The sequence below is a fragment of the Petaurus breviceps genome, unplaced genomic scaffold (genome assembly GCF_028583685.1).
Source record: "Petaurus breviceps papuanus isolate PSGF00001 unplaced genomic scaffold, PetGlider_PUasm1.0 379, whole genome shotgun sequence".
NCBI classification, from domain to species: Eukaryota; Metazoa; Chordata; class Mammalia; order Diprotodontia; family Petauridae; genus Petaurus; species Petaurus breviceps.
The window spans coordinates 796,241-813,962 of NW_027186303.1; the positions used below are offsets into that span (position 1 = coordinate 796,241).

At 39.7% G+C, this 17,722-nt stretch overlaps 1 protein-coding gene across 1 annotated transcript in view; it reads left to right on the forward strand.

Moving 5' to 3' along the window:
• The window catches only part of STAB2 (stabilin 2), a 166,431-nt gene that overhangs the window by 85,027 nt on the left and 63,682 nt on the right, over positions 1-17,722 (forward strand). The window contains exons 36-40 of the mRNA XM_069099363.1: positions 2,222-2,275; positions 11,129-11,224; positions 13,360-13,555; positions 14,802-14,897; positions 16,497-16,542. Of these exons, the coding sequence (XP_068955464.1) occupies positions 2,222-2,275; positions 11,129-11,224; positions 13,360-13,555; positions 14,802-14,897; positions 16,497-16,542 (488 nt within the window). The remainder of the gene's footprint in view (positions 1-2,221; positions 2,276-11,128; positions 11,225-13,359; positions 13,556-14,801; positions 14,898-16,496; positions 16,543-17,722) is intronic.

Here is a 17,722-nt window from a genome sequence, read left to right on the forward strand (position 1 = left end):
TTTGCCTCAATTTCCTCAACTGTTATACGGGGATAAGAATAGTAAGTATCTCCCAACATTGTTGTGAGGATCAAATGAGGTGATATTTGTAAGGCACTTAGCACAGATTCCCTCCACCGCTGTTCATGACTGAGGATATCATAGGATTATAGATTGGAAGTTGGAAGGCATGCCAGAGGTGAGCTAGTCCAGCCCCTTCCCCAATTGACAGGTGAGGAAACTGAGACCCAGAGAAGTTGAGTGATCACACAAGTAAGGGAGTCAGGATTCAAGTCAGGATCCACGTCCACCTATTAAGTAACTTCAGATAAATCAACCCACTTCCCTGGGTCTCAGGATCCTGCTCTATAGAAATGAAAAGTGCTGGCCTTGATATTTTCTGAGATCTGATCCTCTTATCCCCAATTTCCAGATGAAATAACTGAGGCTCCAATACAGCCACCTAGCTAGTCAACTGGCCAAGCTGGCATCAGCCCAGTTCTTCTTACTCCTGGGTCTGGAACACTTTCCATAACTCTTTTACTGTGTTTAGATTATAATCAATCCATACTAAGCCATGAAGACTGGACTGGACACAGTCATCAGTAAAACTCTTTAGGATTTACAAAGCCCTTTCACTGCAATGAGAGGAGGGTAATCCAAATATTATTGCCATTTTTCAGATGAGAAAACTGAGGGTCAGGAGGGTGAAGGGTGAGTGTCCAGGTCTCCTAGCTAGTAAGCAGCGTATCCAGTAGTCAAAGCCAATGGTTCCAACTACAAATCCAGAGTCCTTTCTGCTCTAATCAATTGCCACTTGTGATCAAAGTGGTTCAGGTCCTGAGTGGTGTAGACAAAATAAAACCTGGATCCTGAATGGTGTAGGAACTGGTCACAGAGAGATGGGCAAACTTTTTTGATCACAGAGTTCCATGCAAAAAGAATATTTTGAGCTCACACCTCCAGGATGTCAGCAAGTCAAACCAACAGGCATTTATTAAAATACTTACCTTATGCTAAGTGCTATGCTAACTAAAAAGGAGTGGTATATTTACTTATTTACAAATCATCTATCTGTACTGCTGCACTAATTATTATGTGTATTATAAAGCACAAAAATAGAAATTAAAAAGGATGAGATGAAAATGAAATAATATTTTTTCCTAGAGACAATAGGCCACTGGGGAATATTGAGCAGAAAAGTGAATGATCAGACTTTCTCTTAAGGAAAATCTCTGGCCATTGAGTGAAAGAAAGATTGAAGTAGAGAAAGAGGGAAGGAGACCAGTTGGAAAACTCTCACTGTAATTAAGGTGAAAGGGAATGAAGGCTTGAACTAAGTTGGTGACTGAATGAGTGGAGAGAAGGTCTTATGACAGAGATATTATTGAAGTAAAAATTACAAGATATGGCCACTGATTAGATACAGGGGAGTGAAAGACAATGAGCAGATAATACCAATGTTATGAGAGTGAATAGAATGTTGGAGATACCATTGACTAATAGAAAAGTTTGGAAGAAGGAAGAGATTTGGGGGAAAAATAATCTTATGAGATCTGAGATTCCAATCCATCTCAATCCATCCATGCCTGCTAAGCCTGGGCAATTCCTATCCAACCCAAAATACAAAGAGGGTGTGGGTCTCTTGCTCACCAAGTGCAACACAAAACCCACCCATTGATATAGGCAGTGTCCCAGTGTGAGTGGGGAGGAGGGTAGAGAGAAGGTGAGATCATGAGGGGCACAGCAAAGAATTTTGCCTGTACAGCTACTATACCTGGGTCATAGTTATGTTATGTTGGACCTAAGATGATGTATGCTAGACATAGCCAAAGGAATCCAGCAGGAAGAAGGGGTGCAGGGGCAGGGTAGGAATGAAGGAGTGTTAATCAAAATTAAGTGAAGGGAGTGGTTTAGTTCTGGAAAAAATGCCCCCTAGAAGGCTAGGATGTGATTCATATTCCTACTCTTTGACTGGTTGATCACATACATCTTTGGGACATTTTATAGTTCCCTTGTGACATCTCCCTAAACTGCCCTTCATTTTGGAGACCCCTGAACAAGATGGTACCTTGGAGTCCCTTTGAGTAAGCTTGAGCCTGTCTATAGGCTAAGATACTTTCTACATGGTTATAGGATGATAAGATTTGAGTAAGTCATATATCAAAGGGCCTCAGAGAACCTCACTTTTGACAAGAAGCAGTAACTGAAATTTTTCCTTTGCTTTCTGTTTCTTACAAAGGGAAAGTGTGAATATTGTTTTCGAAAGCACTGCCCTCCTGGAACAAAACCTGTGGTAAGTATTTTCTAGAATGTTGTGGTCAATTTGTTTGAGATTCGTAATGAGGTATTCAAACACAAGGAAGAACCAGGTCAGGAAAGTAGAGTGGGAGAACAAGTCACACACTGCTAATGAGAGAATTTTCACTTGCCACCTCTCGGGAATATAGCCAGGAACAATAGCAAACCATCCTCCAGAAAAATTAAAATCATTCTCTTTTATTTAATACCTTGATTTATGTGCTTCCTCCATAACCCACCCTTCCAAGCTGATCATGTGTCTTATTTTCTTAATATATTTTTATTTATTTATTAAATATTTCCCAATTAAATGGGGAAAATTTTTTAACATTTGTATTTTAAAATTTTGAGTTCCAAATTCTCTCCCTCCATACCATCACACCCCCACCACTTGAGAAGGAAAGTAATATGATATCAATTATATATGTGAAGTCATGCAATATCTATTTCCATATTAACCATATTACAAAAGAAAACACACAAAAAGCAAGAAAATAAAGAAAGTTTCCCCAAAAAGTATGCTTCAGTCTGCTCTCAGAGTTCATCCACTTTCTCTCTAAAAGTGTACAGCATTTTCATCATGGGTCCTTTGGATTGCTGTCTTGATTGGAGTAGCTAAGTCTTTCACAGTTGATCAATACAATATTGATGTTACTATGTACAATGTTCTCCTGGTTCTTCTTACTTCACTTTGCATCAATTCATATAAGTCTTCTCAAATTTGTCCCAGATTTTGGTATAGCACAAAAGTATTCCATCACAATCATATACCATAGCTTGTTCAGCCACTCCCCAACTGATAAGAATCCCCTCAATTTCCAATTCATTGCCACCACAAAAAGAGCTGCTATAAATATTTTTGTACAGTTAGATCCTTTACCCTTTTCTTTGATCTCTTTGAGGTACAGACCTAGTAGTGGTATTGCTAGGTCAAAGGGTTTATATTTTATAGCCTTTGGGGCATAGTTCCAAATTGTTCTCCAGAATGATTGAACTAGTGAACAACTTTACCAACACAATTATTTTTTCCAAGTCCCCTCCAACATTTTTCATAAGCAAGAGGTAGTATTTCAGTCATTTTCATTTGCATTTCTCTAATCAATTATCATTTAGAGCATGTTTTCATGTGACTATTGATAGCTTTACTTTCTTCTTCTGAAAACCGCCTATTCATATTCTTTCACCATTTATCAATTGGGAAATGGCTTATATTTTGATAAATTTGGTTCAGTTCCCTGTATATTTGAGAAATAAGACCTTTATCAAAGAAACTTGATGCAAAATTATTTTCCCAATTTCCTATTTTCCTTCTAACTTTGGTTACATTAATTTTGTTTGTGCAGAACTTTAAATTTCACGTATTCAAAATTATTCATTTGACTTCTTAAGATCTTCTCTATCTCTTGTTTTGTCATAAACTTCCCTCATTCATCTGACAGGTAAAACATTCCATGCTCCTCTAATTTACTTATGATATCACCCTTTATGTCTAAATCATTTATCCATTTTTTTATTTTGTTGTTTTGTTGTTGTTGTTTTTGCTTTTTGGAGGGAGGAAGGCAGGACAATTGGGGTTAAGTGACTTGCCCAAGGTCACACGACTAGTAAGTGTTAAGTGTCTGAGTTCAGATTTGAACTCAGGTCCTCCTGACTCTAGGGCCAGAGCTCTATTCACTGCACCACCTAGCCACTCTTCATTTATCCATTTTTGACCTCATCTTGCTATACAGTGTGAGATGTTGATCTATGCCTAGTTTCCTCCAAATTACTTTTTAGTTTTCCCTGCAGTTTTTGTCAAGTGGTGATTTCTTACCCCCAAAAGCTTAGATCTTTGAGTTTATTAAACACTAGATTACTATGGCCATTTACTACTGTGTATCATGTATCTCTTCCACTGATCCACTACTCTAGTTCTTAGGTAAAACTAGTTTGGTTTGATGATTACTGCTTTGTAATATAGTTTGAAATCTGATACTGCTTGGCCACCTTCTTTCACATTTTTTTTTCATTGATCCCTTTGATATTCTTGATCTTTGTTCTTCCAGATGGATTTTATTAGTATTTTTTCAAGCTCCATAAAGTAATTCTTTAGTAGTTTGGTATGGCACTAAATAAGTAAATTAACTTAGGCAGAATTGTCATTTTTATTGTTTTCACTCAGTCTACCCATGAACAATTAATATTTCTTCAGTTGTTTAAATCTGTCTTTATTTGTTTGAAGAGTGTTTTGTAATTGCATTGATATAGTCTCTCGATTTGTCTTAGCAGGTAGACTCCCAAGTATTTTATAATCTACAGCTATTTTTAAGAGAATTTCTCTTTCTATCTCTCCCTGCTGGGTTTTGTTGATAGTATATAGAAATGCTGATGATTTATGTGGGTTTATTTTATATCATGCAGCTTTGCTAAAGTTCATTGCTACAACTAATTTTTTATCTGATTCTCTAAGTAAACCATCATATCATCTGCAATCATCATTGCTTCCTCATTGCCTATGTGTATTCCTCCAATTTTTTTCTCCTCTTATTGCTATAGCAAGCATTCCTAATACAATATTGAATAATGGTGGTCATAATGGTGTCATGATTGAAATTAAGGCAACCTGAGGCACAAAGTTCTAAGTGCAATTACCAATAAAATAGATCTCTCAGCTCCTCAGCCAAAGGATCACCAGGTAGGGCTTACTAGTCTTCATATCATTTTGGGAAGTACAAGAGAGCAAAGAACAAGAAGAATCAAAGATGGAAAATAATATGATTGGTTACAAAACCTGAAGTGTCATACATGATGGAAAACAATATGACTGGATGGAAGGCTGGAAAGTATGGCTAGCAACACTCCTACTTCCATCTTGTTGTTATGGAAAGCTCATTCATTGGTGGTAACTACATTCATGGCTAGTTAATGTCTCAGCAATAATAGATCAGACTTCCTTGAAGGACAGCCATTATTGCAGAGATAAAACTTCCTGGCATCCTCTTGCATTTTGCAAGGCTTTTTAGTATGATAACAGACCTATATGGGTATGTAAGGCTTGTTAGTAAGATAACATGTCTTCCTGAATTGTGTATGGGCAGTAAGATGTGTAGAGATAATATCTTTCTTTGAAGCAAGGTGATTTATGGAAAAACTTAGCTCCGAGAGGAAAGCTAAACTTCTGAACTTAGAAAAATGGCTTAGACAGTTACAGAATAGAATAAAATATAACATCAATATTTTATTTTCTCAATAGACATCCTTGCTTCATCCCTGATCTTAATGGGAAGGCTCCAAATTTACCCCCATTAAAAATAATGCTTGCTCTTAGTTTTAGATAGGTACTATTTATTATTTTAAGAAAGACCCATTGATTGCTATGCTTTCTAGTGTTTAAATAGGAATGGGTGTTGTATTTTGTCAGAGACTTTTTCTGTATCTATTGATATAGAAAGTCCTCTATTTCATTAAAAATCCATTTCTCCTTGAAGGATTATATTCTGTTTTTCTGGATAGGTTATTCTTGGTTATAATCCTAATTCTTTTGCTTTCTAGAATATCATTTTTTTTTTGCTTTTTTTTTTTTTGGAAGGCAATTGGGGTTAAGTGACTTGCCCAAAGTTACACGGCTAGTTTTTGTGTTAAGTGTCTTAGACCTGATTTGAACTCAGGACCTCCTGACTCCAAGGCCATGCTCTATTCACTGCGCCACCTAGCTGCCCTCTGGGATATCATATTACAAGACCTCTGTTCCTTTAACTTGGTTGCTTCTAAATCTTGTGTGATCCTAACTGTGGCTTTCTGGTTATTTGAAGTATTTTTTCTCTTTGAATGGAGAGCTCTGGAATTTGGCTATAATATTCCTAGGAGTTTTCATTTTGGAATCTCTTTCAGTTGGTGATTGATGAATACTTTCAATTTCTATTTTACCCTCTAGTTGTAGGATATCGGGGTAGTTTTTCTTTACAATTTCTTGTAATATGATTTCTAGATTCTTTCTTTGATCATGGCTTTCAGGTAGTCCAATAATTCTTAAAGTATTTTCCTTGATCCAGGTCCATTGTTTTTCAGAGGAGATATTTCATGCTTTCTTCTATTTCTTTTTTTCATTCTTTTGACTTGACCAAGAGGTCCTTCATGGCCTTATTGGCTTCCATTTGCCCAGTTCTAATTTTTAAGGAATTATTTTCTTCAGTGCACTTTTGTATCTCTTTTTCCATTTGAACAATTCGGGGGGGGGGGGGTTGTCATGTGTTATTTTCTTCAGTATTTTTGTGCCTCTCTTATCGAGCTATTAACTGTCTTTTTTTTATTTTCTTCCCTTGCTCTCATTTATTTTCCAAATTTTTACTCTTCCACTCACATTTCATTTTGAAAATCAATTTTTAACCTCTTGCAGGAATTCTTCTTGGACTTCTGTTCAATTATCATTTTTCTTTGAGGTTTTTGCTTAAAGCTGCTTTGACATTCTTGTCTTCTTTTTGGTTTGTGACTTAATCTTCCCTGTCACCATAGCAGATATTTTATGGTCAAGTTCTTTTTTTGTTGTTCTTTCATTTTTCCATCCTATTTCTTGACTTTGAATTTATGTTGAATTTGGGTTCTATTCATGGCATGGGGGTGTGGGGTAGGGGACACTTTCCCAAGCTTTCTGACTTTTTGTACTGCTGTTTTCAGAGCTAGTTCTGGGCTTTTGGAAATTTTCAGTGCTTCCAAGGTGTGTAATTTGGATAGAGATGTGGTCACTGTTCTCCTAGTCATTACTCAGGAAGAACTTCTGGTCTCTTGGGATTGCAATCACTACTGCCTTTTATGGTCCTTGATTTCTTGTGACCAAAAGCAATACTGTTCCTCAGAGCCCCTGTTCCCTTTTAACCAAAAGTCCTCCTCTCTGCATTTGAACTGTGACCCAGCAGGGGTTATGGGCAATGGAGCTGCCAAACAGCTTTAGCACAGGGGTTCCTTGTAACCTCTTTCTGACCAGTTGCCAGGTCCCCTTTACTATCTCTGACTTGAGAACTCCTACAACTGCTAATTCTTCTGCTATTACTACCTAGTACTACCACATGGTTTTATATCCACATGGGCTCTGGACCAGCCTCCAGCCCCTATGTCACACATCTTTCCAACCTCTTAAGTTGTTTTGGGCTCAAAGAATGTCTCCCTCTCACCTTTTATTGGCTCTGCCACTCCAGAATTCAATATGAGATATTTTAAAGTTGTTTAGAGGGGAATGATGGGAGAATTTGGCTGAGTGCTTCCTCTACTCTACTATCTTGGCTCTGCCACTAGAAGTCCTATGCAATGTCTTGATCCCCATTTTACAGCTAAGGAAACAAGTGGAGATCAAGTGACTTTCCTAGTCTCCCATGGGAAGAGGTATCAGAGCCTGGAGCATAAGTCCAGATGTTTTAATTCTAAGTCCCATGTTCATTTTGGCCACACCACACTTAAGAAATACTCATGTACTACCATACCCATTCTGGATTGTGTTTTCTACTAACCAGAAATCCTTTTATGACAGAAGTGAAAAACCAATTTATCTAGATATATAAAGAATCTATGACAAAATAAAGAATCAAGGAGAAAAGAAGAAAGAAAGGATGAAGGGAAGGGAAGGGGGAAGAAGAGAGGTAAAAAAAAAAGAAAATATTTGTTAGGCACCTGCATTATAGGTGCTGGGGATACAGACCCAAGGAAACAAGACAGTCTCTGCCCTCAAGGAGCTTACATTCTAGTGGGGGATGTCATCAAGTAAAATGGAATAGCTGAAAAGGAAATAGAAATGGCTTGGAAGTGAAGTAGACACCTGAATGGGATGAGATTAGGGGAAAGCTCACTTATCAGAACACAGAATGGGTCCATAGTAGAGTCCAATTGTCCTTATTGGAGCAGGTAGGGATGATGGCCCCATTATAGGTGAAAGCATTTTTATGCACCTACTATTTTCCAGGAGCAGAATTAAGAACTGAGGAAACAAAGACAGAAACAAAAAAATCTCTGCCTTCAGAGAACTTTCATACTAATTTTTTAAAATACCCAAACACCTTATAAGGGCAATGGTGCCAAGAAAAGGGAATTTTGATCTGAGCAATCACAGGTATGATGTGCAGAGCCATGAGGCAGTTAAGTGTTATGACCTTTCTATGAATTATGGCAGCATTAATTTGATTATCATTGCCAAGATCCAGAGGTGGAAAGCAGAAGGAAAGTTAATGAACATGGGGACAGGACAGATGGAAAGATGGCCTGGGGTATGGGGATGGCCAGATGGGATGAGAAGCTTGATCTGGGAATAGCTAAATATAGTAGGTTGAGTTAGCTTGCTCTCACTCACCAACCAATGGGGACAGCTCAGTCTTTGAGGGTGAATTCCAAAACTGTGTGGATAAACTTCCAGGTGTTGGGGAGAGGGAACCATGCTGTATACATTATTTCTGGAGATTCTACTATAGATAAGGAGGAGAGGGGATGAGCAGGAATAAGTAGATCTGACCTCTTTGATTAATGATCTTTGCATTTTGTTGTTATGAAATACTTTTGGTGTCTGTTTAATATTTTGTGCCATTACTACAATAGCTTTGGTAATGGCACAGTTTCATGGTGAAGGATCAAGGATGCTGACATCTTCTACTATGCTTTTATTTGATGATAATTCATGTCATGTTTCCATAGTACTTGGTGTATAGGGTCTCATTTGGTCCTCCCAAAATCTTGATTACTTAATCTCCATGAGTCAGTTTTCTCATCTATAAGATAATAACATTTTATATAAAATAATATGATTATATATATATATATAAAGAAGGAAATGGCAAACCATTCCAGTGTCTTTGCCAAGAAAACCACAAATGGAATCACAAAGAGTCAGACATGAATGAAACAACTGAACAACATCATATATAAATATGGCCATCTTACAATAATAGCTAATATTTACATGGAGCTTTAAAGTTTGTAAAGTGCTTTATGAATTTCTACTTTTATCCTCACAACTACCATAGGAGAAGAGCACTATTATTACCCCCATTTTGCAGATGAGGAAACTGAGCCTGAGAGTAGTTAATTGACTTGCCTTGGAGCAGTAGTAAAAGCATTTGAGGAAGAATTTGAACCCAGGTCTTCTTGCCTCCAAGTCCAACACTCAATATACTGTACGTGACATTTATTTGCCCCCATACCTAGCACCTCATTAGCAGGGTTTTTGTGAGGATCAAGTTAACTGATATGTGTAAAGAGATCTGGAGGCCTTAAAACTCCCTAGAAATGTTCCTTTTTATTAATACTGATGTTACTTTGCCTACAGCAAACTGGCATCATAGATGAGGAAATAAAAAACAGCAGCCCCCATTTAGAGTGAAGAAATGTAGATATAACTATTATTATCCTCTTTTTACAAATGAGGAAACTGAGGCTCAGAGAGGTTAGCTTGCCCCAGATCATCCAACTAATAAGGAAGTTAGGAGTTGAGTGGTCTGATTCCTAGATCAGTGAGTATTCTTTCCATTCAACCACATAATTTTATAGTTTTCTCCAGATTTCCTCCCTTTTAATTCACCTTAGCAAAAAGTGAACCCCTTAAAGACTACAGTGGGGGCGGCTAGGTGGTGCAGTGAATAGAGCACCGGCCCTGGAGTCAGGAGGACTTGAGTCCAAATCCCGCCTCAGACACAACACAAAAAAACTAGCCTTGTGACCTCGGGCAAGTTGCTTAATCCCAATTGCCTGCAAAAAAAAAAAAAAAAAAAGACTACAGTGACTTGTTTTCCCTGGTTGTCTAGGTGACCTCCAGCATTCTTTACTTAAATTGCTTTAGTGCTTGGGAAAAAATTAATCACTAATGTCCTTCTAAGGACAGCCTTTAAATATAGGCTTCCCAACTCCTTCCCAGAACCACTACACCCAAAAAGATATAGCCTAGAAGATCCAGCCGCTTTCCCCAGCTAAGGTTTGACCCCATTTTTGCTGGTGCTTACTATAGAGAGGTCCCTGGCCCAAGCCAAACCTCTAATCTTGAGGTCAAAACATTCCTTTTAACTCACAGGTTCTTTACCTGGGATCCACAGCCCTCTGTGGAGTACAGATTTCTCCCCATAGGTGATAGACTTCAAGAAATCCATGCACTTGGATGGGAAAAAGTTGCATCTTTATTTCAAGAAAATTGGTTTCCTTTTTAGAATCTGTTTTGTTTTATGCATTTAAAAATATCATTTTAGAAGAGAGGCCATTGGTTCTACCTGACCATCAAACACATCAATATCACACACACACACACACACACACACACACACATCTGTTTTAACTCTTGCTGAATCATTGATGGGACCCTAATACTTATCTCAGGGACTCCACCCATGTACTAGTAGAAACCATCAGGGCATCCACCCTGTTCCAAATTCCATCCTTATCTATGTTTATGGTGAGCAACAAAATCATGGAATCTCTAGCTTCATTCAGTCCAGCACAAACTTCACTTGCCTTTAGCCCTCCAAGAAGAAAAAGACTTAGATTCTCAGAGCAAGAAGGTGAAAATGGATAGGGGTGGGTAATGGTTGTGGTAGCAGAGCAGACTGCAAGATGGCCAGGAGTGAGAGGGAATGCAGGATGGAATGTCAATACAGTCTAGCCTGGGATCAGCTAGAGTGAAGAGTGGGCTAGGTGAGTTTGCTGTAATTCACTGACAATCTCAGCTCCAGGGCTGGGTTCCAAAGCTGGCAAGGTGAACTCCTCCAATTATAGCCAAGAACAGTAATTCTGAATCTACGGTGGGCTTTGGACACGAGGGCAGGACTGTGCCCCGATACACATTTGTCTCTAGCACTAATGCTCATGAATTCAACTAAAAAGGAATGTAAATGCCCTTATTTCACAGGATGGAGAGGCAAAGAAATGTATCTATGTGACTTTCTTCATGGGAAAAAGATCTTTGCATATTGGATGCCAAGTAAAATGTGTCAAAACAGTGATTGTGAGTATCTCCCTCCTTTCCCCCATAATGGTTTTCATCCATTGAGTTCCATTCTACCTACCTACATGTCAGTCATTGTGTTCTTCTCTGGTGTTATAAAGACCAAAAAAAAAAAAAAAGACCCTATGCTCAAAGAGGTTCCATTCTAACAGAAAGATACAACATGTACACAGGATACTTTACTTTTCAAAGGGAATATCTCAATTGATCCTTGAAGCAACAAGGTAGGGATTATTACCTTCATTTGGCAAAAATAGAAACAGGCACAAGCAGATTGAGTGGGTTTTCTATATCAGTGACCACCCTAGCAGCTTGCTCAGAGACTGATTGAATCAAACACTTGGCCAGCAGAGACAATGAAAAGATCATAGGTCATAGACTTAGAGTACAAAGGGACCTTAGAGGCAGTCCAATCCAACCCTCCCATTTTACAGAGCTGGAAAACTGGGGCCTCAGATGAGTCAACTTTTCCAAAGTCAAATAGATGTAGTATCAGGGTCAGGAAACCCAGGATCCTTTGCTCCAAATCTGACATTCATGACACTGAGCCACACTACCTTACCTATTTTTTCAAGATGCAGTTACTATTTCTTGGCCATGGGAGTTGTGGAGGAATTTCTCAAACCAGAGGTCCGAAGATCTCAGAGAATAAATCCTCCCACCTTGGTCTGTTTGACTGGAAGTTAAGAAAGCAGGAAGCAAAACCAGAAGGTAAAAAGATCAATTAGCCCCAAGTGATGGACAGTTGCCAAGTAGATAGCAAAGCCAGAAAACCAAGGGAGATACAAATGTACTCATATGTAGGGTTTACACAACCTCAGGGTGACATTACTGAAGGCAGAAGGAGCCCATCAGGTGAGGCTACTTTTCTTCGGAGGTTGAATAATAGGGACAGGATGTCAGTGATTTGGAAGAAAATGTGTAAACCTGGGGGTCTCAGATGTTGCCAAAGATCAGATTTGTTCAGTGGATAAGGAATTTCTCTGAGGTTGGTCTTATTAGAATATCCTGGTGGGGCTGGAGAGCTCCAATAAAGAGGAGATCCTTCAGGATAAAATCAATGGCCCAAGTCTCATTCTGTTATGAATTAAATACATACTGTGGGTCCATTTATGCAACCCCATAGCTCCTTTTCTTTGACCACTAAGGTTCCTTTTTTTCTCCTGGGGAGATGTTTCCCCCAAACTCACAGTCTACTACTCCACAGAATAAACACACCCTTTCCCTATTTCTCCACTGTCCACTGCAATTTGTGGCCCATGAGACTGATGTTAAAAATCCTATTTTTCTCCGCTTATAAACTTCTTCCTTTTTTATTCTATTTTTATTCTTTTTTACTATTTCCTTTCTTTCTTCTTCTATCTTCTATCTTCCTGACTCTCCCATCTTTTCTCCTGTTTCCTTTTTGAGAGGCATAGATTTTTATTTTTATTTCTTTGAGAATCAGTCTGTCTGGCTCAGTCTGAAAGTACATCAGTCCCTCCCAGGACCAGTCCCAGTACTGAAGGGCACAGAAGTTTTGGCTGCCTTCACTTTTCTGACCTGGGACAATTTTCCCCTTCTTATACTTCTGGGTAGCCCCATGCTCCTGGCGGTTCCCCATATGGGTACTGGATTTAGTTTGGACTCCATATTGGTTTTACCCCTTCTTCAGCTTAGACCTGCAGAGCTCCCACCAGCCTTAGCTTCCCCCGCAGCAGGGATTCAGGCCCAAGCCACCATATCTAGCAGATTCTAGATTTTGAGCTGACTTAGGGTCAGCTAGTCCAACTCCCTTCACCTTGAAGTTAAGTAACTGAAGCCCAGAGAGGTTAATAACTTGTTCAATGTCACACAGATACCATATGATCACACATACACCCCTCACCCCTTTGAGCCCAAATCCTAGAACATCAGACAAAACTGTGATAGACTTTAAAGATATCAGACCTCTGATGCTTTCTACCTGTGTGACCACAGGCAAGTCATCTAGCCTCTTTCTGCCTTAGTTTTCTCATTGTAAGATGAGGAATTTGGGTTGAATTGCTTCTAAAGTCCCTTTGGGCTCCAGGGCTATCATGATACTATGAGATCCTAGGTTGGGACTGAGAAAAAGGAGGCCAGAATGAGACTCATCCCAACCTTCTCCATTTCAGACCAGGGAATGTTGTGCAGGTTTCTTCGGGCCTCAATGCCAACTCTGTCCTGGCAAAGCCGGGAACGCCTGCTTTGGGAATGGCATCTGCCTGGATGGAGTCAACGGCACTGGGGTGTGCGAGTGTGAGGGAGGCTTCAGTGGGACAGCCTGCGAGACATGCACGGAGGGCAAATATGGTTCCAACTGTGACCAAGGTGAGGAGGGCATGGGGACTTTCCTTCCCTGAAATAGGCGATCTAGGTGACCTCAGAAATGACCTGCCCTTGCAGGGTCTTCCAGTCAGCCAACAAGCCATCAGCAAAGATGAAGTCAGCACCTTCTCCCCCGAATGTCTCTATCTCCAAGCAACAGGGAGACAAAGTATTCTTGGGCTATCATCAATTTTCATCTAGTCGATGAAAAAAATCCGTATCACACATTCTTTACATATGGCCAGTGTTTTCTCTTTATAGCTCTGGCTTCACAGTAAGTGAGGGTTCCCTGTCCAAGGTGTCCTTCCCCAGCTGGCATAGAGATGAGGTTTCCTGGTGAGCTTTCTGAATCTTTTCAGTGAGATCATCCAATTCCACTGTCATTTCATAGCTTTCTGTGAGATACTTTAATCCTTAAATGCCAGTAAACTTGCCAGGCACCCTCACATACATACCAGCTTTCTATTAAACATCAGTCCCAACCCTGACCATATTCTTATAATAAGAATCATTCACATTTTTATGGTGAAAGACAGTGTGCCATAATCAGTAAGGAGGCGGCCACAAACCCAGGAATATGTAGATGCCTGTGATCTACTGCCCATGCAACCAAGTGATTTAACTTCTAAGACCTCTGAGTTCTGTAAGTTGGAGAGAAGTTGCTGACCTATATGGGCAGAGGGAATTTCCTTATCTGGGAGTCCCCTATAGCAATGAAATCCTAGATCAAATCCCCACCCCTATTTCTGTAGTAACTGATATTTACATCAAAGTTTGCAAATGATTTTATGTATATTTTGCCAATTGTTGTTCAGTCTTTTCACTCTCTCTCCTGTCCCTCTCTCCCTGACTCCATTTGGATTTATTTTAGCAGAGATACTGGAGTGGTTTGCCATTTCCTTCTCCAGCTCACTTTATAAATGAGGAAATTGAAACAAACAGGGTTAAGTGACTTGTCCAAGGTCACACAGCTAGTGTCACTGGATTTAAACTCAGGGTTTTCTAGACTATTCCATTGGAGTATGGCTCTGTCATGCTTTCTGAGACTATACATTATCTCTGTATGTAAGTATTAGCTGTAGGCTTAGACATGTTCTGTGGTGACCCATGCTTCTCATACAAGGTCAAGGAATTCAGGAAAGTCACATCGAGAGTATGATTATAGCTGACAAAGTAATAGATGATGTGCATCTTGCTGGCCAGAGCTCTCAGGATGGGGTTTTGCTTACTTTTTTCCTTTTTTGTTTAGTATGTAGTTGTGTCCATGGACAATGCAGCCAGGGGCCCAACGGCGATGGATCCTGTGAATGTGACATTGGCTGGAGGGGCGTGAAATGTGACACTGGTGAGTCTTTGAACAAAAACAGTAACAATCATCAGGAATTATTTATAATGTACAAATTATAATATATAATTTAGCATATATAATAGTATATTATAATCTTATATAATTAATATAATAAAATCATAATCATATAAGTGTACGTTACAATTATCCCATCTAATGCAATAGTCAGTATATGAGTATTATGATTTTATAAGTATCATTAAATTATATAACATAATCATTATGACAATTATATACAATAATTTCTTGTAAGCATATAATACAATAGTTATAATTCTATATAATGGTTACTATAAGTATATGATATAATTATTAAAATGATATGATATAATAGTTATAATTACATGATAATATAAAACTAAAATATGATGATTATATCATTGATTGTTATTATTAATAATAACAGTAGATCTGTGATGTCATTAATATCAGGCATTTGGTATAAAGGAAATTCTTTCTGCCAATGGGGGTTTACACCTTCTCTTTAACTTGGGGTCTTGGAGAGTGAAGTGATTTGCCCAGGGCCACACAGTCACTATGGGTTTAAAACAGGACTTGAGCTACCAGGTCTCCTTGACTGCAAGGCTGGTTTTTTATATATGCTGTGCTGCCTGTAGCAATAATAACGTGCTTTGCATACTCTGAGGGGAGTAGTAGAGACATTCTTATCCCCATTTTACAGATGGTACAATTGAGGCTTGGAGATATTAAGTGTCTTGCCCAGGGTCACATAGTTTCAAGTATCTGAGCTAGGATTTGAGACTCCAGTCCCAGCACTCTAACCACCGTGCTCACCTCATTAGCCCCTTAGTGTTTCATGCCCAGCTGATTCTTGTCCTTTCATGCTACTAAAGGTCCCATATTCCTAGGTACTAAGCTTGCTGTAAATCCTTGCTTCTTACCATTAAAAAAAAATCAGTCATCTCTGCCACTCCAGTAGTCATTCAATATTCCATCATGTAGTCAAAATGATCCTAGGTCCTTGAAAGCCAAAACAGCAAAATACAAGTGTTGGCAGATGTTTCGATTCCAGCTAAGTCTGCTCATAGAGGCTGCAGTCCACATTGGTAGATGATAATCTACCAACATTGAGGAAATCCTAGGTCCTTGAATTAATCAAGTGATATCACACTCATGTACCTTTAAAACCGAGGAAAATTTAAACATAATAGAGTCTACTACCTGGCAGCTAGGTGGCTCAGTGGTCTCATGGTCTATGGCTAGAGCTAGACATAACTTCGGAAGCCCCCTAACCCAACACTCTCATTTTCCAGAAGAGGAAACTGAGGCTCATCAAGGTTAAGCAACCTTGTATTAGTCATCGTATTGTAGACATTATGCTAGAAGAAAACCCAGATGCCAACAAGTCCAAATTTTTCAATTTACAGATGAGGAAACTGAGGACCATAATGGCAAAGTGATGCCTCTCATGCTGATTTGTTATGGCTCTGTATGCTGTTGACTTGGGAAGATCCAGCCCTGGGCTATATAATAATCAGTTGAATTTTACTAGACATGAAAAGAGCCATAGTTTTCAAAGAGGTGCAGCCTTCCCAGAGGCCCCAGTGGGGGAATTAATTTGTCCTCTTTTTTCAGAGATCAAGGAAGATGATTGTAACAACACTTGCCACACCAGTGCAAAGTAAGTATCTAGCCTGGCTTCATTCTGAGACATTTTTTCCAAGGGGTCTCCAGCCCCTCCATTGTGCTGGGGAGTCCAGGGCAAGGGGCCCAGAGCTGGTAGGGCTGGATTTAGTCACACTTGATGCGACAGTAGTGGTGCCATACTCCTAACTGCATTCCAGCTCCTGAATACTGTCTTGGCATAGGATGTGTTCCTAGAATTTGTTGTAAGGCTAAAATTAGAACTTCCTAGAATTAGGCCATGAGTCGCTCCTTCAGGAAGCTGCCACATGGATTCGGGGCATTTAGAGCTTGAAGGAAGCAGAGAAATCCTCTAGTCCAGCCCCCTCAGGAAACTGACTTATCCAAGGTATCTAGACAGTAAATAGGATTATCGATTGAGCACCAGATGGGACCCCAGAGCCCAGCTAGTCCAAGCCCATCATTATCAAGATGAAGAAGCAAAGATCTAAAGTGTAAAGTACTTGTCCAAGGTTCTACAGAGAAGAAGAAACTGACTTGGGGTTCAGACCCAAGTGTCCTTCCTCTAGTGCAGAGCTCTTTCCATCACAATGGGCCACCCCATCTGGGGCATTTGCAGGCAATAGGAGATATTGTCCCAGTTAAATCCAATTGGCGCTGGAAACTTACAGAAAATGGCAAGTACCCCCAAACACCCTCCTAATGAGCTTATTCTGCACAAATTCTGTGAAAGAGAGAAATGAGGGGAGAAGGGAGGGAGGGAAGAAGAGAAAGAGAGAAGGAGGAAGAGGAGGAGGAGGAAGGGAAGGGAGGAAGGAAGAAGGGGGGGAGACAGACAGACTTCCAGTCAATTCCCTGATTTGTTGTAGCCTTAGAGCTAGAAGGGGCCTCAGAGGCCACATCTAGTCCAACTCCTCCATTTTAAAGAAGACATTGAAATACCCCGCCCCCAACAAAAATGCTACGTGACGTGCCCAAGGCCAAACAGGCTAAAAAGTAGAACCATTGACTCTGTCTGGTTTTCCTGGACCTTCTTCGTGGACAATGTTTCAGTATGGTACAGGGAGGTACAAAAGGCGGGGTATTTCGGGGGGGGGGGGGAGGGTGGGGGTGGTTGAAAGCAGAGGGGGCGGGACGAGACAACCATAGGCCAAACCCCCCCGGGTAAAGAAACAAGGAGATGGGTGTGTTTATTTATATTAAGATATAATTTATTT